At 41.7% G+C, this 21,246-nt stretch overlaps 1 protein-coding gene across 1 annotated transcript; it reads left to right on the top strand.

The window, feature by feature from the left end:
• Positions 1–298: 298 nt before the first annotated feature.
• On the top strand, positions 299–16,843 carry LOC128825760 (acetylserotonin O-methyltransferase-like). Its single transcript, XM_054008530.1, has 8 exons — positions 299–512; positions 610–784; positions 6,448–6,577; positions 7,984–8,052; positions 8,611–8,729; positions 12,645–12,785; positions 14,638–14,760; positions 15,506–16,843. Exons 1-8 carry the CDS (start codon positions 441–443, stop codon positions 15,715–15,717), a joined length of 1,041 nt encoding a protein of 346 aa, XP_053864505.1. The 5' UTR covers positions 299–440; the 3' UTR covers positions 15,718–16,843.
• The last annotated feature ends 4,403 nt before the right edge of the window (positions 16,844–21,246 follow it).

The raw sequence follows: 21,246 nt of genomic DNA, 5'->3' as shown, positions 1-21,246 counted from the left end.
CAGCCACCCAGCTCTGAAGTCAACAGTGCAGAAGTAAGAATGGCATATTATGGTATTGCCACCTGTACTTCTGTACTGCTGCTGGGCGCCACCTTCAGAGCTGGGTACCCAGTCAACATCTGCTGACCCTGGCGAGCCGCGTGCCAAACATTGCTGACCCCTGGTTTAGTGCATGAGCCTCTACTGCATGAGTTAAAAGCCAACTGCCTAATAGATAAGGCTGTAGCGTGGACTAATTTTCTCTCTCCCTTTAAGTGCTCTCTGTGCCACTAGATGGGACAGAACAACACACCTCCATCCCAACTCCCCTGGGGAAGAGGCTAGGGACACTCCTGACCAATCAGATTAAGTGAACTGCCCAGTGTGATCTGTATCTAGTAGAAACGAAGGTTATTTGAACAAGAAAGGCAAGAGGATCTCTCACAGTGCGCTGAAGGAAAATGAGCTCCACACAAGACCTTGACTATCCTCAGCTCTTATTTCAATACAAGAATGGGTTTTTAGTCTCAAAGGTAAGATTACAAATAATGCCTGGAAATTATATTAAAACTCATCAGGGAGCATCTGCACTTTCTCTTACTCCACTGCTCCATCCCTGTTTGCTTTCAGATTATGTTTACTGCCTGTGAATTGGGAGTGTTTGATCTATTGCTGGAGTCAGAAGGGCCCCTGTCTTCAGATGCCATTGCTGAACGGTTGGGCACCAGCGCCAGCGGAATGGAACGGTTGCTTGATGCCTGTGTGGGATTAAAGCTCCTGGGAGTCGAAATGAAAAGTGAAGGAGGTAATGTTGTCAGGAAGGGAGAAGACTAACAATTAAATCACTGTTGGTTTTAAGGCCTCATTAAATAGTATGTGTGTGACTGAATTATAATATTAAAAGCAAAAATGCCAGAATGAGGGAAGAGGTACAATGTGATTTGAGAAATCTCAAAGCATCAGATTTACAAAAACTGAACCTGGATAGGAGTAAGAGAGTAAAACAGATACTTTTCCACTTCTCCTAAGAACCTATTTAACTCATTGGACCAAATTCACAAGCAATAGTAATTACCCATGTGTAAGGGAATTTGAGTCTAAGCAGCTGTAAGGGAATCTAAGAGCATATTGTAAGATGTGTAATGAATATATAGTCTGGAGGCCAGAAGATGGTATTAGTTAAACTAATTTAGACTTCTTTAAGATCTCCCGCTAACTTGGCCAATTGTCTTTATATCTTTATATTAATTATCTTTATTACATAAAGTGCAGTTTCAGATTTCCTGAGCTAAAGATAAGAGGTCAGATCCTCAGCTGGTATAAATGGGTGGAACTCCATTGAAATTGACAGAGCTATGCCTCATTTGTGCCCTCAGTACACTATTTAGCAGGCACAAATGAGGAGAAAAGCCCACAGACAGCAGGAAAAGACTGTACCAGATACATCTACTCTTCCTAATCTGTTGTATTCCATATGCAGCAAACGCTGGTAGATCTTTCTGTAAATTCCACTCACACATTTTGCTGACGGAAGCAGCAGTAGCATGCTTTAAACAAACAAGAACATTGTTGTTTTTTTTTTTTTTAATTTTGAATTAAACACAGGAAGCATACAAATGTTGTTGTGAGAGGGGTTTTCAAACAATACATAACTTGTAACATTGTCTTTGGATAATTTCAAAAATCCACAGTTCCAAATGAGCAGTTTAAATTAGTGAATGACAAATGTATTCAGCGTTCATGCCAGGCCCCGTGCATACAAACCTCTTTACAGTTGTTCTACTTACTTGCAACCTCAGATTGCTCCTCATAGATCACACACACGTACACGCCCTCCCAGCTATCAAGCTCTCAGGAGATCCTCTCCCCAGTCCTTCCATGGAAATCAAGCAGTGTTTGAAGTTTCAAAAACAGACTCCAACGAGAAACTGCAGAATTGGAATTAATTTGCAAACTGGACACCATTAAATTAGGCTTGAATAAAGACTGGGAGTGGATGGGTCATTATACAAAGTAAAAACTATTTGTCCATGTTAATTTTCCCCCTACTGTTACTCACACCTTCTTGTCAACGGTTGGAAATGAGCCATCCTGATTATCGCTACAAAAGGTTTTTTCCTTCTGCTGATAATAGCCCACCTTAACTGATTACTCTCATTATAGTTAGTATGGCAACACCCATTTTTTCATGTCCTCTGTATATATATATATCTTCCTACTGTGAAAGTTACTAGTGACCCCCCTTAATAGCTAGTAGCCGTTATGTCAGCCAGCGGCCATTAGAAAAAAGCAAACACCTTAAATACACAGTAGCCTGAACTTTTCAACTGTCTTCAACTGTAAAAGGCAATAAAAAATCTAAAAAAGTTAATTGTGTCCCTTTTTAAGTAAAATTTGTTAAGCTATAAATAGCTTTAAATCTAAAAGCAAGCCAAAAAGCATCTATATTAATGGAATTTTCTAACTAATAAGGCAAAAGCCACTAAAACCTGGGCTGCCTATAAAACAAATACAAAAAAATATAAAGTAATTCCTCTGTTTTGTCTAAAATCAACAAAAATATATGTATATAAAAAAAATATTTTAACTGCCCCAAAACAGTAAACCTCTGTTCTTTTGTCTTTCAAATCATCAAAAAACAAAAACAAATGCCAGCTAAATAGCATTCAACATACCATGCATTTACTGGCGCAATAAAAATTATTTTTGTGTTCCATGGCCAAAATTATTGTTAACATTTGCATACCAACAGTCTTTAAATGCAAAAACATAAAAAATTAACCCACTCCCCATATTGCCCATGGGATCCTTCTGGCTACCTCAAATTTCTAGCCAAAGGGCTAAAAAAAAAAAAAAAAGCTATTAAACACCAAAGGTTGTACCGAGTGGACTCCTCAAAAGTGGGTGTGCTTGTCCTGGTTTGTTGCTCCAAAGCTCTATAATAAAGTAATTTTACTAAAAGGGTATACATAGCATACATTAAGTAATAAAACTAATGTACTGTATAATAGCAATATGTATGTGTTCATTATTAAAAAAAGTATATAAGTAAAAAATAAAAATTTCCTTTGTAAATTAAAAAAAGCCAAAAAAACCCAAAACAAACAAACAAAAAAACAAATTAAAAAAAAATCGCTAGCAAGCTGAGTCCAAAAATAAAATGCTGGCCCCATTCAAAAACACTGCCCACAGCTAAAACTTGGCTAACTGCCAAGAAAAGGGGGGCCTAAATGTGCCCAAGCAACTATAAAATCTGCAAAACACTGCCAGGCATTAATAAAATAGTTAGGTTTTTTTTCTCACAAATAAAAGAAGTGCTACCCAAAAACCCTAGCAGCCCTGCCATTCATTAAAACAAAACACCTAAATCTATGTAAAAATCCACCAACAAAAACCTGCTTTGGCTCTATGCTAAAAAGGCCCTTTCCAAGTCCTGTTAACCACCAACACCGCTGTAAAGTGCCAAAAACTGCCTACCTAAACCCATGCTTCTCACTGTAAAAAGACCCCTCCACCTCAAAAAAACTCTCCAACTAATAAGCCTATTTCTCCTCCTAGCTCTGCTGTGCCTTTTAAACAGCAAAAAACAAACAAACAAACAAACAAACAAAAAAAAACAAGGTAAAGTGCTAGTAACTTCTCCCTTGTCCACTGACAAACCTACTGTGCCTTTAAATTTTTTTAAAAAACGCAAAACCATTAGAATAATGTGCTAGTAACCTCTCCCCTATATAATACTAAACCATAACTATTTCAAAAAACAAACAAAAGAAAAAAAAACACTTGCTTCATTAAAACCACCAAAATCCAGAAATTCCTGCCTACAAAAAACATTAAAAACTAACCCTAATAAAAAAACAAAAAATTATACACTAGCAAAAAAAACCTTATAAAACCCACGCTTAAAAATATGGTATAATACTACACCAAAAAATGTATTAAAATATCAATAGACTGTAATTAACACTACACTAAAAACTGTTAAATTTTTATTACCCTTATCCAGTTTCCAGATCACCTCTACATACCCAAATTGCTCACAAGGGGCTGCCATTAAATTAGCACAACAAAAAGCTTAGGTTATTTCCTCTAAAAAAAAAAAAAAAAAAAAAACTTAACCGAATCCCTTTGGGATGGGGCCAATAATGCAGCAGCAGTTTAAAATATTTTTAAAAACCAAAAACATAATAAAAAATTGGAGCACAGCTAACCCAAGTACAAGCTAAAATTAGTAAGTCACATGTTATCTTCGCCCTTAGTTCTATAACCCCAAAATTGCTAACAAAAATGGTGTTAAATATCACTAAAGCTAAAAAAGCATTGCAATAAAATCTAGCATATTCAGGCTTGGCCCACTGCCCTTACAAACACATCAAAAATACTATTTAATCTGTGGCCATAAAAACATACTTAAAAACTTTCTAAGTAAAAATGCAGACGTTCTCAATGCTCCTTCCAAGCATATAAACCAATTGGGGGGGCGCTTATGCTCACATAAAAAAAAATGTTATTTCTATCTTAATCATTCCAGCTTAATTAAGCAAAATTTACACACCATTAAAAATGCTGCTGTTATTTTCCATGCTGTATCTCTTAATCACACCTTTAATTTTAAAAACCTCCTTCCAAACCTTAGGTCATGGTTTATGGGGCTCTTTCAAACAATTGTTAAATAAATTCTTTTCTTTCTTTTCTTTCTATGTGTTATTTAAATAATAATACAATGTGCCAAATGCCTGTGTAATGCTATAATCAAAAGCTCTGCTGTCCATAAAAAAACCCAGTATCTGTCCCTCCAGCTTAATCGCAAATTGCATAACGGGCCTGACAAGTTTTAAACAAGTTTTAAACTTGTCAGGCCCGAATTGCCCTTATGTCAGCCAGCGGCCATTAGATAAAAGCAAACACCTTAAATACACAGTAGCCTGAACTTTTCAACTGTCTTCCCTTTCAAGGCCTTAAGGTAGTTGAAGCTGGTCCCAAGCCGGTTTTCACTGACCAGATAGCAAAAGCACGGGTCTGACAACCACCAATCAAATGTTAACACGGCAAGGGCCTTTGTCTGAATGTGTATAAAGGAATGGTAAAATGTGTGTAAGACAGAGTCTTTGTACCAAGGTGCAAGGTTCTCCTTTCTTCTGCAGAATAAAGCAACTCTTCCTTATCCCTGTCTGGCTGTAATTGGCTCTCAGCTAGGTGGACCCGATGTTTCGGTGACACTACTGTGTTTTCCACTGCATGCATCCGATGAAGTGGGTTTTAGCACACAAAAGCTTATGCTCAAATACGTTTGTTAGTCTCTAAGGTACTCCACATCCAAGAAGAGTGGCCTTTTTACACATACCTTCTCTTCTCTTAGGCCACATCTATAAGGGGAAGTTATTTTGGAATAAGGATGGGGGAATTTAAAGTGCTATAGCCATTCCACAGTGGAATAACAGTTGGCTTGTTCCAGTTTAGCTTGATCCACTTCCAAGGTGGATTAAACTAAGCTGTCAACATGGGGAGCTTTTACCAAACAGCTATTCCAGTCCATTTCACCATGTAGACAAGCATTTAGAAATCTGTGGCCTCTTCTGAAAACACCTACACCCTTTCCATGGCAACCAGGCCAGCTGCAGGAGCACAAATGAGGCAGCATCCACCCTGCTAATAGAAGTTCAGCTGGATGCTTCAGAGGAACTTTTCTCCGCTGTGGCAGCTGCCTGGGTGTAGAGCCCACACAGCGACTCTCCTGGAACTGCCCAGACCCCAGTCTTCCCATCACACACAGTTGAGAAACAGATTTAAAGCCTAATCTGACTCTCATTGAATTCAGTGGCAGTTTGCCTGTGCTGTAAGAGAGAGAACACATTCTATACCAGCCCATATATCTGTCCATGAAAGACATATATTAAGCATAGTAAGAGCCCAAAACTTTGCATCTGTCAGATGACTCCCATAATCAGCCAGTGAGAATGTTGAAATTCAGTAGCAGTAGATGGCCTCAGAAGTGTGTGAGCTACTCAAGTTAGGGATAATGGGTGGTTTTATGTCCTGGGGACTTAACTCTCCCTCTTGGTTTCCTCATCAGGTGAAAAAAGACTGGTATGTTAGGTATTATTGCTGAAATAAGATGCTTTTGAGCACCTACACTAAAAAGCATAGTGGAAAGAGATGACACTACAGGCGTTTGGCTTATACACTTTCACAAAGAAATGGTGAGGGTGCTGGGGTGTGCTTTTTATATCCTGGAATCCTTCATTCCAGATCTTGCAGAATCTGATGGGTAGCTATGGTATGCTATGCATGCGTGCTCCCACACCTTCCTCTATCTCTGGTCTATCTAGAGTGGGGAATCTCCTGCAGTTTCCTTGTTGCTTTGGTTGCATTCCTACAGCTTGTTCTTGTTACACGGATTATGCTGTAAAACAGGCTTTGCACAATGACAAGTTTGTAAATGTTAACTTACCTTCTTTTTCCCTTTAGCCTTTTACAGGAACACAGAGCTTTCCAACCTCTACCTTACAAAATCAAGTCCCAAGTCTCAGTATCATTGTTTGATGTACTACTCCAAAACCATCTATTTTTGCTGGCACTACCTGACAGATGCTGTGAGGTAAGGAGATGAAATCTTATGTCGTTTGTACAAAATTCATGTGCCAACATCTATTGCAATAAAGCACTTTGCTACATTTATGAAGCTGCTCAGGAAGAGGCGTGTCTCCGGGGAAACAATAGAAAATGATGAGATATGTAACCCACACACCTCCTGGGTGACACTGACTGGTAATTGTTTAGGAAGCATGTTGAACTACTACTACACGAACTTATGTTTGCTAGTGCTTCAGTGGATGAATTCACTGCAGAGTCAGGAAACAGACTTCTATACTATGCTTATTTGGTGTGTCTCACGGGGAACATTTAATCATGATAATAGTTTCTGTGGAGGGAAGCCGTCGGCCAGGCAAATGATGATGAATAGTGACTGAGGGATGCTTGCAGGGATCCTAACTGGTTCTGTTGCCAAAGGCAGAAGAAAGTGAGGAAGGAAGTCAGTGTATATTGGGCCAGAATCTCAGCCTGTACAAGTCAGCACAGCTCTTTATGGAGCTGTGTCAATTTACACCAGCTGAGGATCTGAGCCCTGTCTCTGGTACATCAAATAGCAGTTGTGTTTCCTTCCTCTTTGTGGTGTCCAATAATGAACATAAAATAATAACAAAGAAGAGACTGATTTCCTTTCTGAATCTTCTGGTGTGGCACAAACAGCGTTCAGAATGAACAAGCCAGGGGTTCTCCCCACACCCAGTTTTATTTGAGGCCTCTGGATGCAGCCAACTCATGATGGTGGCCATGCTGCCCTGTGGGCCAGGAGCTCCATGGCCACCAGGGGCCTGAAGTCCCACTGGGGGCCCTGGACTGGGATCCCAGGTGCCCTGGGACTGGGAGCCCAGCTGCCCTCTCTACCCTTGGGGGCTCCACTTCCCCCATGGATAGGGGCCAGGACCTAGGCTGCCCCAAAGGGGTTGTACTGCACCACCTGCCGAAGCATTGGGCCCCTGAAGCCCCATTGCCCTGAGAGCCCCACTGTCCCAGTAATGGGGGCTGGAGTCCGATAGCCTGAGGGCCAGGGGCTGGAAGCCCGGCTACCCGAGGGGACCCCGCTGCCACCAGATGGGGGATGGGAATCTTGCAGCTGCCACTGTCCGGGGGGCCTCGCTTCCCCATGGATGTGGTTTGGGAGCTTGGCTGCCCCAGGGGACCCTGTGCCCTGACTCCTGAAGCGCTGGGGCCTCTGAAGCCCTGCCACCCCAGGGCCGAAGTACCTGCTGCAGGCATCCCCATGGCTGGAGGAAAAGCGGTTGGTGGCCGCATTTCAGAATCCCTGATCAAAGCAATAATACAAAGGGTAACACTTATACCTTAATAAGTAGAATAAAATGAGTACCTTAATAAGCCAAAATTGTCACCAATGCAGTAAGGTGCTAAAGCAGAAATATCCCATATTTATTTTTCTTTAAGGGATGGGAAAAACCAGTATGATCGAGCATTTGGTATTTCATCAGAAGACCTCTTTGGGGCTCTCTACAGGTAATAATCAATTTAGTGTTGGGAGTTTTATGCTTTTCTTTTATGTGGATGACTTTTCTATTTTCTACTGTGAAATACGGTGATTAGTCCTATTCACATGATAACCCCGTCATTTCAATGGCATCCAGTGCTGAGTCTCTGGTATGTCTAAGGTGCTCATCACCTTGGTATCTAAGCATCAAGTTCTTACTGGCAGCCTATCATGAACAATTTGCTATGTAGAATATTTGGTAGAATGGAAAATTCTGTTCAATGAAAAACAGCTGGCGACCTTTAGGCCTAGCATCATAGCGCACTGCTAGATGATAAGTGTAACTTACAATAAGTCTCATTAAAATGTAGGATATGAAACAGGGTGGATTTATTCTTAATATTTTGAATGTCTGCTAATGTACGTTTATTTTAATAGTGATCAAAAGAGACGATTGTGCATGCTGGCAGAGAAACAGGGTTTAATATAGTATTTCAGCTAAAAGCACAAGAGTTATATGATGCTAGCCATCAATGAATGTGTCATAATTTCCTTGTGCTACAAATAATGTTCTTTCAAATCACTAGATCAGAAGAAGAGATGATCAAATTTATGTATTTCTTGAATGATTTTTGGAAGATGTATGGCAGAGATGTGATTGCTGCATTTGACCTTTCACCTTTCACTGTCATTTATGATCTGGGAGGTAAGTGTCATCAGAACGTTGAACTGTTTTCTTTGGTAAGCTATGGATAAATACTGCACTTGTTCTACGACCTGTGTGAGTAATGGAAAAACAGGGCAGAGTACCTGGCCAGGATCAATCACAAAGGAAGCATTTTACATTTTGAGCCAAAGTCGTATACAAATTTGAAAATGATAAAAGCATTAGAATGCAGAATGTTTTCCTGAGTCTAAAGAACCCCATAGATCTAAGTAGCTGCTTATTTTCCTTCTCACTGGTTTGGTAGGTTTTTCTTCTGCCATTGCTTAAGAAATTCTACCAGAACAGCTTCCAGGCTACTCTTCACTTCATTCTGTGACTTTAGGTTGGTGAATTGCCTGCATACTTCTTACCCCTAAACAGCTTTACCGTTGTCTCTGTATTTCAATCCTGTCAGGATTTATAGCACCATGCAATCTCCATTACTACATCTCCCCTGCTGTTTTGCTCTCCCAAGTTTCTAAAACACAGAAAGCAGAAATGAAGTCTGGCTAATCTGCTCTGGCCATTTTCACTTCTCATCCCCTAAGGGCATTCAGTATGCCTCAGCTGTGTCTTATTCTTCTTTGCAATGGCCTTACCTATGATTTTCTGACAAATATTGATGACAATTTTCCGCTGGAGCCATTCATAGCCTTAGAACAGCCTCTGCCATTGTATGTCCTTGATGGCAGCAAATATAGCCCTACAGTTTGGATGTCAAAATTCTGCAGTCACACCACAATCACTTCTGCGAGCCAAGTGATGTATTAAAATCTGCTACATATGATAGTAATGTTTTCAGCGTTGTGTATTATTATTTCAAGGTTTTCTTGACTGCATTTGTTGGGTTATTTCCATGTCCACGGCCCTGATTCAGCCTCAATTGGAATTATCATGTATTTAAGGATTGGCCTGTGCTTAAACACCTGGGTGAATCAGGGTCCGTAAGCATGCTCTGTTCTGCCCTCCAACTATTTAATTTTAAGTAGATTTGGCTGGGAAAATGAATCTCACACTGCAATTGTTTCAAGATTTTAGAAATAAACTGTATCCGAAATTGGGATGAAAAGCCAAAATTTCAAACATTTTTGCAGAAGAGAAATTCTTCAATACTTCATCTTGGAAACACCAAAGTGTTCCTGGAGACGGAATATTTCAAAGTTTCCCAAATGAAAAATGCTTCTTGGAGGGAGCTCTGCTCTGTAGCAACCCCACCACAGGAGCTCCTGAGGAGCCAGGGTGCTGGGGTATCCCAGAAAACTTTTCACCAGATGCGTTGCTGGCAAGGTAGGGCAGGCAAGCTGGAAGTAAGTAAGTTATCCTGAAGGTTAATGTATTCATAGCCATGGAATCTTTCCAGATTGTCCCAGGCCCCACTCGTCACTTGAACACAACTTAAGTCCCTTTCCCCCTCTCCTGCCTTCTCCCCAAGACCAATGTACTGGTTGTCTTGAGATTTCTTCTGTGCTTCTCAGACTGGAATCAGTGTTTTTATTACAAGGGATTTAAAAGTGTTCTTGGTGGCTGTTTGTATAGAATTAATACTGAAGAGCCACTATTCACTTTGGTAGTCTCAAAATTTGGACCACTTGCTTCCCTCCCATCCTTCTTTCTGTTTGCAAAGTCTATGTACAGAAAATCTTTTGGTGCCCTTTTTGGTCTGAATCCAAACCCTAAAATAGTTGATGGGAATTGTCCCATTGACTCCACTGATCTTTGGAGCAGGCCATTGTTGAATGCTCACTGCCTGCAATCTTATGCAGAGAAACCAGGTCAGTTTCAGTTTGTTGTTTTAAACAGTGAGAAAAACATGAATTTAATATCATGGTAAAAATCACCTTAACATATGCTTTCCTTTTAATGTAAAATAACTCAAGTCACGCTCCTCACCAGTTTCTTTCCCCCTCTGGGCTTTGTTTTTTTTTACAATAGAAACAAAACCCATCCTGGACATTAACTGTATGGTAATGTTTTGAATGGTGAATACTGGATGCTGGATGTGAATCTTTTCCATTTTTAACAATTCAGTTATTTTGCTCATGTCTCAGTGTGGCATTTTCTATATACCAAGACCTGGCTTTGGTGTAACCCTAATGGGAGGAGGTAAGGGCTTTTGAAATCCAGCTTGTAGGGAAGGGTGCCTTGAGTTCTAATGCATTGCTGCAGCGACTGTGCTGATTGTGACTATGCTGGGACACAGGAGACTTGTGTTCTATCCCAGCTCTGCCCCTGGCCTGCTGGATGACCATAGGCAAGTCATTTCCCCTCTGTGGGCCTCTGTTGTCCCATCTGAACAATGGAGATAACAAAATGTGCCTCCTTTCTAAAGTGCTTTGATATTTGTAGATTAATAGCACTATAGACTTTAAGGCCAGGTGCTAATTTAATAACACTATATAAGAGGCTAAGTATTATTATTATGCTACATGCCATCCTAATGACTGAAGATGGGAGCTTTAAAACAGAGGAATGGTCCGTCAGTTTTAGCTAAGGGGACTATCTGTTGTAGTAGGTCACTTGTACTTTGGCTTTTAGTTTAATCTAATGCGGGTGGAAAAAATTTCAGAATATTTTCACCAAAAAATTGACCTTTTTGTTTTCCAGTGTTCAAAACAGACCCAATTTTATTTGTTTAAATTCTCATGTTTGATGGAAAACAATAAAATGGTGATCTCCATTTCCTCTTTACCAAAATACAGGCTTTCAGTGAAAAATACTTCTAGTTATATATTTTATTTAAAAAAAAGTCATAAACATTTCATGAAAATTAAAATTTAGATAAAATCAATATTGCACAAAAATTTCATATTCAGAATGGCCATTTCTTTGAAAGAAAACACTCTTCCTTTGAAAATTTCCAGCCGGCTGTAGTTGCATCATACTATGTTGTTTTAAAGCAATACCCTTTATGGTCCAGTGATTAGATCACAGGATTGGGAAACAGAAGAATTGGGTCTTATTTCGGAGATAGGCTGGGAGACCATGAACAAATCACTTACCTTTTTTGTACTTCAGTGTCTCCTTCTGTAAAAATGGATACTAACATTAACCTATCTCGCAAGGCGGCATGAATCTGAGTTCATTGCAGTCTAAGTTAAAAAATCAGTTTCACACATACAGAATGGGAAGAGACTGTCTAGGAAGGAGTACGGCAGAAAGGGATCTAGGGGTTATAGGGGACCACAAGCTAAATATAGGTCAACAGTGTGATGCTGTTGCAAAAAAAGCAAACATGATTCTGGGATGCATTAACAGGTGTGTTGTGAGCAAGACACAAGAAGTCATTCTTCCGCTCTACTCTGCTCTGGTTAGGCCTCAGCTGGAGTATTGTGTCCAGTTCTGGGCACCGCATTTTAAAAAAGATGTGGAGAAATTGGAAAGGGTCCAGAGAAGAGCAACAAGAATGATTAAAGGTCTTGAGAACATGACCTATGAAGGAAGGCTGAAAGAATTGGGTTTGTTTAGTTTGGAAAAGAGAAGACTGAGAGGGGACATGATTGCAGTTTTCAGGTATTTAAAAGGGTGTCATAAGGAGGAGGGAGAAAACTTATTCACCTTAGCCTCTAAGGATAGAACCAGAAACAATGGGTTTAAACTGCAGCAAGGGAGGTCTAGGTTGGACATTAGGAAAAAGTTCTTAACTGTCAGGGTGGTTAAACACTGGAATAAATTGCCTAGGGAGGTTGTGGAATCTCCATCTCTGGAGATATTTAAGAGTAGGTTAGATAAATGTCTATCAGGGATGGTCTAGACAGTATTTGGTCCTGCCATGCGGGCAGGGGACTGGACTCGATGACCTCTCGAGGTCCCTTCCAGTCCTAGAATCTATGAAAGTTTCTTAGATGCAAGATGTTATAAAAATGACCAATATTGTTATATTTGAGCATTTACCCTGTATTTCACTTTCACTATAAGGATGTGCAGGTGGTTTGGCCCAGGAATGTATTTCTTTGTACCCAAACTCTACCGTCACAATTTATGACCTACCTAAAGTAGTGCAAGTGGCAAAGGAGCGTTTTGTACCCCCAGAAGAACGTCGGATCACTTTCCATGAAGGTAAACTTGGTTCATTTTGTGTGTGCTCATATGCAAAGAAAAATGTGCTGAAGGGACCGTGTTTCATTATAACAGAATCTCATGAGCAATGTATACCCTTTGAACTTGTTTACTCATCTGATGAAGCTGAGCTATTAGGTGCCGAGGATGCAAATATATTCCATGTCCTTGAGCATAATCCCTATTAAACAGCAATGTAAAAAGAAAAACAAACTCACACTTCTTATCAAACTGTCTGTACTGGGCTATCTTGATTATCACTTCAAAAGTTTTTTTTTCTCTTAATTAATTGGCCTCTCAGAGTTGGTAAGACAACTCCCACCTGTTTATGCTCTCTGTATGTGTGTATATATATCTCCTCAATATATGTTCCATTCTATATGCATCCGAAGAAGTGGGCTGTAGTCCACGAAAGCTTATGCTCTAATAAATTTGTTAGTCTCTAAGGTGCCACAAGTACTCCTGTTCTTTTTGCTGATACAGACTAACACGGCTGCTACTCTGAAACCTGTACATTAAGGTTTCTCAATCTCAAAGGATTAGCCACAGGTCCCAGGTCAATAAATATTTCAGATCTTACCAAAATCACGCTGCCAGTCAATGTTTAGTAAACTAACTAAGAATGTATTAAAAATAAAGAAGAAAGTTCTAAAATAGGCAAAAGATATGTACATTACAAAAAAAAATTGCTAAGTCCTGAGATCAGGTTTGTAGCTTTGATGTAATAGTCTGTTGATTTGCAGAAGTCTCTCTGGCAAACTTCCAAAAGCTTGGAAGGGCCTCAGTCCCTAGCTTAGAATACTTCTTTTGTTATAAATCTACAGTGCAGAGAAGTTTGGAGCAGGAATGAGGCAAGATGGAGTTTTCTCCGCTGTAATTTATACCCTCTGCCATGTGCCTGGAAATTTACTGTCCCAAGCCAAGGCCATCATACAGGTACATGGAGAGTTACTGGCCAACATGGATTCTTAGGCCACATGTCCCCACCACATGTCCATACATGTTTTGCTGAATCACATTAGACGCCATTGGCTCCTTGCTATCTGAGGCATCCTCAGGAAGAGGCTATCTGGAAAGATGATTCTTTCTAATAGCCCTTCCACACTTGGATAGTACATTCACAATGGGTTGTTGAGACCGGATGTAAACATCCTTGTGGGCGTCACTCCAAGAACAAACACATTTGAGATACAAATACATAGCCAATATCATAACTTCACATACAGTGATGATACATAGATTTAAACAGGATTTGTTAGCATTTTCCATTGTTATCTTACATGACATACTTTGTACAAAGTTTGTTGCAATTGTATAATAGTGATACCAGCTATGATAAATATAGTTATCCTCAATCATATAGCATCATCCATCACACCAGTGTTGGAGTATGTTGATTTTAGGTGTTTAGTTTTACTATTTAAATAGAAATAAAGGGTCAATTTTGGAGGGTGGGGGTCAGGAGAGGAGGGGAGAGATAGAGAAAGGGGACCCAGCAGTGAAGCAGGGGAAGAAGTGGAGGGGACGGGGGATGACCTAAAAGCAAAGACAGAGAAGTGTGACAGCTGGTTTATATGGCTGAAGCAGAGAGGAAACGGAGAGAAAGAGAGAGAGAGAGAAATGAAATCGGCATACAAGTGGATGGATAAAGAGCACATCACCAATTATCCAATACTGGGAGATTTGCCCCCTAAGTGGGCTGTGAATACGCAGCATGACAAGCCAGAAGAGTGTAGCTTGCCAGCAAGTCTCTCAAACAGTTTTGGAGCTAGCATGTACTTTTCCCAGTACCAGATTGGAAATGTTTGCTTATTCAGGCCTGTTTTTTGCATTCTTTTTCTTTTTGTTACAGGAGATTTTTTTAAAGATCCAATACCAGAAGCTGACCTGTACATTCTGGCGAGGGTCCTGCATGACTGGGCAGATGACAAGTGTATGCAGCTACTAGCAAAAATCCACAAGGCTTGCAAGCCTGGTATGTTTTCCTCTTTGCAAAATACAGACTTATAGATATCATTTGGTTTGGACAGGGTTTTTTTAAAGGGCCATTTCAATGAAAGACTTTCTCCTTTTACATTAGTGATTTGCATCCAGACCCCATCAGTAAGAATGGCCAACTTGAAAATTTGCTTCTAGCAATATTGCTGAGTTTCTAGAATTGTCCTGGCATCTCCAGGAATTAAAGATTCATCTTTATTAAAGATTATGACATCTGACAAAACCTCCATGAATACATCCATCCAAATTTGGCAACTCTAGCTTCTAGGTTTGGGCATACACTTTAGACATGCAAGGCCACATTTTTAAAGTTATTCAGGTGCCTATGATGTTGGTAGGCACCCATTCAATTTTTTGAAAATTGCCAATGTGCAGTTTTAGATGCCTAAATTATTTTAAAACTCTAGCCATGGGGCTTGATTTTCAGAGATGCCGAGCAGCCACATCTCTGGTGCATTTCCGCTGGAGTAAATAAATGTTTCAATCACAGCTACTAGGTTCCCCTTCACTCTCTACTTTGAAGTACAGGAAATAATAGCTAATTGATGCATAGAATCCCTCTTGCTATTTCATTAACTACTGAAGCAATATAACATGATTTTTCTTTTAATATAAAGGGGATCTCCAAGGTTATGGAAATACCTGAAAATGCTGTTGAAAAATCAGCTTTAGTGTCCTTCTCTGACAAATCAACATGTTTTTAAATCTCTTTATCCCACCAGGGGGCGGCGTGCTGTTGGTTGAAACACTTTTGAATGAAGACAAAACTGGGCCTGTTGAAGCCCAGCTCTTCAATCTGATGATGTTGGTTCAAACTGAAGGAAAAGAACGAACGCCAGCCGAGTACAGCAAGCTCTTCACTGCAGCTGGTTTCAGAGAGATTCAGGTCAAGAAAACAGGAAAGCTCTATTATGCCATTTTAGGAAGAAAATAATTCTGTCTCTTCTTTCTTGCCTGTTGTTAGATGTGTACATGCAGTGAAGAGATCAGGTTTTACTAGACTGCATCAATGAACCCCGCTCATAGTTTACCTTGTCACTTTCTTTGTACAACAATACACTGCTAGAACATTCACTCATTATGTATGTTGAGCCTACATGCAGGCCACATGCAGCTCTTTTACAGTAAAGTGCGGCTCATGTGGGCCCCCCCTAGGGTGACAGATGTCCCGATTTTATAGGGACAGTCCCGATTTTTTGATCTTTTTCTTATATAGTCTCCTATTACCCCCCACCCGCGTCCTGATTTTTCACACTTGCTGTCTGGTCACCCTAGCCCCCATGCCCATTCTCCACCTACCATACCCACCTGCAACTCCCAGGTGATAACAGGGAGGGGCCGCTGCTTTAGCTCTGCAGGGAGAGAAAGCAGCAAAAGCAGCACTCTCCCTGCAGCTCCCAGCTGTTCGCTGCTGCCTCTCCCATGGCTGCAGCTTCCAGCTTGCTGGCTCCATCAGCTGCCATGCAGGGAGGAGCCCTGGTGACATCATGTGACTGCGTGGGGCCAGCAAACCCTGGCAAAAATTTGGGTGGGCATATGACCCCCCGGTGCCCCTCCCATGCATTGACTCTGACTTCTGCCCAGCAGGGAGGGAGGTCTCGGGGCTGCAGCCCCAGGGGTGTGCTTGCTGGGGCTCAGCACTTCAACAGGAGTCGGCCTGAAGCCCTGGCAGGCGCCTCCTCCGAGGCAGAAGCCCTGAGACCTCGCATCCCACAGGGCTGAAGCTCCAAGGCCCGGCTTGTGAACCCTGGCTCTCGAACGTCTGAAGATTGTGTTATGTGGCTCAGAGGGTCAGTACGTTTGGTCACGACTGCTGCAGGGACTGACGATCTGCTATTTTGAATGTGACTCTTGTTTGGCTCTTGACTGTAAATGGGGGACTAAAGTAATTAACACACATTTCACAAGAAATAGCATGTGGAAATCTTATACTCCTTGCATTATACATTGTTTCTATGCTGTCAGACTTTGTACTTTTCCATTCTTTGCATGTTTAACATAATGTCTGACTGGTCTGGTTTGTACTCAGCTTTCTTCTTGCAAATATAAACTGCACATCACTGTTGGATGCACTGTGATTCTATGAAAGTTTCTACAGTGTAAAGGAAGTGAACTCTCATGTCAGGATTTGCCATCTTTCAGTTTCTTCAAATGTTTCTTAATTCAGTCTCAAACCACAGCAACAAGAAGACAGTCAGTATAACGAAAGGTATCAAATTCAAAATTAATCACCTGAAGTACTTTCCCGCACACTGCCTGTGGGACTCATTTCTACAGGATACCACTGAGGCCAGGAGCTTAGCAGGATCCAGAAAAGGAGTTGACTTTTATATAGATAAGAGTATTGTAATACTCACTTATACAAAGCAAAGGAATTCCTGGAACACTGAAAGTAACAACTCTAGCACATACAGGCAGGACTTGACTGCCCATTAACCCCCCGATCAGACACAACACATAACATACAAGACTACAGCTTCACCCTAAAACAGAAATACAGCACCATATGTTGGTGGAGGTGCTGTCAGGACTGATAATTATACTAACTAAAGTTGCTGTAGTAAGCATTAACAAGGGGTGGGGGGAAAGGAGTTTTGGAAGAAATAAAAACTCTTATTCCAGCTGAGTATCAACTGATCTTGAGTATTGAAAGTTAGGAGGATAATTTTTCTGGAAGGATGTCATCCCTCAAATATCTTGGCCTGGGCTGAGTTAACCCTTTTGGGTGGGGTGGGGTGGGTCAGGGTGGGGTTTGGCACTTTAGTCTGCCTCCCCAGATGAAGGCAATGAGTACAGAAGTCATGTGTTGGGGATCATGTGACTAAGAACCAGGCCTGCTGGGAGGTATAAGGGCAACCTGGGTTTAGTCAAGAGAGAGATTGCAGAGAAACTAGCTGTGGGTCTAAGTGTTTCATTAATGAGTAAGACCTAGCCAGGAAAGGGCTAATAAGGAGGCGGTCTAGGTTGGTTGCATATGAAGAGGTCACTATAAAAGCACATTTCAATGAAATTTGCAAAAAGCGTGGGCCAGGCATTCCTAAACTCTTTCACAGTGTAGGCCACTTTTTAATTCACAGGTTGTTTTGTGGACCCCTCTCATTCAGAATCACATGCCCCATTCTCTTTCTCATTTGTGATCATGTAACACTCCTGTGGCTACTGTAGCAGTCGCTTACAATGGAAAAACATTTCATTTACTCTGAACTGTCTTAAGGTGATTAAGGAGCTGGAAATAAAGTTAAATAGCGCTGACTCCCGGTTTTGCAGGATAATGCGTGAGGTATTTATAATAGTCAAAACTGCAGAGGAGATCTGAGTGGGCTTCATGCTTGCTGCGCTATGGCGCCTGCATGGGTAATTATGGAAAAAGGGCGCAAAACGTAGGAGAGCTGTTCGATTCAAGATGGCCGATAAAAGGCGGTAAACGGTTGTCTTCTGTAGCTTTCACGGAGGCAGGAAGCTCGCTAGAGCTGCAAGAGCGGGAGAGCAGAATTTGTGTGCGGAAGCTGTGCTGCTCGGTTCATGGTGGCCGAAAAAAGGTGGGAAATGGTTAGATAAAAGAGTAGATAGAAAGACGAGAGGATAGGCGAGGTGGCAATTCATAGTACCAGGAGACAGGCAGTGCACCGTACTGCACCATCTGCTTGCAGTATGGCATCTGCCGTAGCTTTCACAGAGGGAGGAGCGAGTGACGACACACACTCAGAAACACCCGCGAGAATGTTTTTGCCCCATCATGGACTGGGAGCTTAACCCAGAATTCCAATGGGCGGCGGGGACTGTGGGAACTGTGAGATAGCTTCCCACAGTGCACCACTCCGACATGCGATGCTAGCCTCGGTACTGTGGATGCACTCTGCCGAATTCACACGCTTTAGTGGGGACACAACACAGAATGTATAAAATCGCTTCTGAAAATTCGAATAGAATAAGTTCAAATTAATTTCGTACTGTAGACATACCCTGAATCAACTCATCATTGTCACCTCTCCCAGTCTTCAACATCCCTTTCTCTGTGTGATTGTGTTCATGTTCACTGAAGACAGTATCGATAGTTGTTTATGAAGACACAAATGAGAGCAGAGCACATTACTCACAACACAACAGCACCTAGCAAGGCTATTGCCAAGCCTCATAACATAGTAGTGCAGAATGTTGCATTGATTCCTCCCCCTTTCTTACCCATGAGATGCAAGTGGGAAATGATCTTGCTTTGCCAGCATTTAAAAGCACACTGCAAACGGACGCACAAACCTACCATTACTTTAGTCTGCATGATCACTTCTGACTAAATATTTACTGTCATAAAACCAAAAGGACCTTCCCAGCTCGGGTGGAGCTTGTAATTCGTACACTGATGAGTTCAGAAAGCCATTGATTCACAAGAGAAGTATTTCTAGCAAGCCATGTAATTCATATATAACACCATAATGTTTTACACTGTATTTTCCATTCTGTAAGAGGGGACATTTTTACCTTTGTGACTGTAAAGTGCCTAGCAGACAAAAAATGTGACTTGGGGCTCTCAGCACTATACAATATATACCATTTAAATCATAAAATTAGCAATCAGGAAAGTCCATCTAAAGTTTATAGCTATGCACATTGAATCATAAAACACATGCAGCCCATAGTTGTATAGAGAGAATTATACTGAAGTTCTCTACCCAGCAGACAACATGCTGTCCTCAGAGCAGCACCTGGAGCCATCACACATGGGCAACATAAATCAGCTTGCAGGCAGCCTAAGGGCACGCGGGATTCTGCTTCTTCCACGTTCATTTAAATGCTTTCAAACTGCTAGACCCCCTTTCCCATAGCAAGCAATGCCTGGTGGGTTTGCCATACAAAAGGAGGGCTTGCAGGCTCTCTGGGATGATCGCTGCACACAACACCCACCCACCCACTCCCCGCCCCCACCGCGTGGCTCCAATGAGGCTCTGAGCAGGGATGAGCCCTTTAAACTAAACGCAAACAGCCCAGCGTGGCTGGGTTTCCCCCCAACCCCCAACGCATGACACCAATCAGGCTCTCGCTCACCAGAAGTACCTTCCCCAGGGTCATGGTCCGGGAGCCCACCTTGGGAGTGAGGGGAGGCTATTGGCTCCAGCATTAAGAATAGTTCCTGGATAGGGGGAAAACGGATTCCCCACTTGCCGCCCGTGCACTGTCCTCCTCCTCCTCCTCCTCTTTGTCCTCCAATGACTCATCCTCCTTGCTCCATGCAACTCCCCCCTTGCAGGTGTCCATGGACAGTGGTGGGGTAGTGGTGGCGTCACCCCCCATAATTGCATGCAGCTCATGGTAGAAACAGAATGTATGGGGCTGTGACCCAGAGTGCCCATTTGCCTCCCTGGCTTTTTGGTACACTTGCCTGAGCTCCTGCATTTTTTACGACACTGCTCTGTGTCCCTGGAGTAGCCTTTTTCCATCATGGCCCTGGAGACTTTAGCATACGTATTTACGTTCCTTTTTTTGGAACGTAGTTCTGCCATAACAGATTAATCTCCCCCAACATGCGATGAGATCCAGTACCTCCCATTCGGACCATGCTGGAGCTCGTCTGCGAATCCAGGACTGCGTGATCTCTTGTGATGGTGGACTGTGCTGATGGTGACCAAACAGGAAATGAAATTCAAAAGTTCTTGTGGCTTTTCTTGCCCACCTGGCTAGTGCATCAGAGTTGAGAGTGTTGTGCAGAGTGGTTACAAGGGAGCATTCTGGGATAGCTCCCGGAGGCCAATAATGTCAAATTGTGTCCACAATACCTTTAACCTGGGATTGCGATCTCGATTTAAGCACTACTCCACTTGCCGAGGTGGATTATAGAAATTGTATTAAAGAGCCCTTTAAATAAAAAAAAAATGGTTTGGTTGTGTGGACGGAATCCTTTTTTTTTCCGAATTAAGTCGGCTAATTCCAAAATAACCGACTAGTGTAGACCAGGCCTCAGAGTTTTTGTTTTTCCTCTCTGTCCTCATCCTTCATAGAGATAGACAAAGATATCTCTGCTTTCTTTGCACTGCGTCCAGCTGCTATATGTAGCTCAACCAGTGCTTAATTTGTGCCAGGGCTGATTTCTGGCATGTCCAGGCTTGGGAGTTCATAGCTCTGGCATTTCTGGGCTTGCTGTGTCAGTTATGAAAGTAGAAAAATTGCTAGAGCCCCAGAATCTCTTTTATTACAAATTAAGCACTGAGCTCAACCCATCCATTGTCTCTTCTACTCCTTTTATCTTCCTCCTGGGAGTGTGGATTTCATGCCTCTTCCAAGCCCCTGTTTTTTCCCCTTCTACCTCTCATACTTCCTTTGTTGGTAATATCAAAGAGGGAAAGACAAATGGAGAAGAGAGACAGAAATAAAGCAGTAAGCAGAAGTTCCTATGGCTAAGGGACTGTACTGAGACTCAGGGTATGTCTACACTACCCGCTGGATCGGCGGGTAGCGATCTATCTATCAGGGA

This window comes from Malaclemys terrapin, chromosome 1 (genome assembly GCF_027887155.1).
Source record: "Malaclemys terrapin pileata isolate rMalTer1 chromosome 1, rMalTer1.hap1, whole genome shotgun sequence".
Classification (NCBI taxonomy): Eukaryota; Metazoa; Chordata; order Testudines; family Emydidae; genus Malaclemys; species Malaclemys terrapin.
The sequence above is the reverse complement of the archived record's forward strand: the minus strand, read 5'-3'. Positions and strand labels throughout refer to the sequence as shown.

Bases quoted from the DNA above. Each gene is read 5' to 3' on its own strand.
- LOC128825760 (XM_054008530.1), top strand. From the start codon at position 441: ATGAGCTCCACACAAGACCTTGACTATCCTCAGCTCTTATTTCAATAC. The intron at 785-6,447 runs GTAATGTTGTCA...TTTTCCCTTTAG, and splicing joins CGAAATGAAAAGTGAAGGAG to CCTTTTACAGGAACACAGAG. The intron at 8,730-12,644 runs GTAAGTGTCATC...TTTCACTATAAG, and splicing joins TGTCATTTATGATCTGGGAG to GATGTGCAGGTGGTTTGGCC.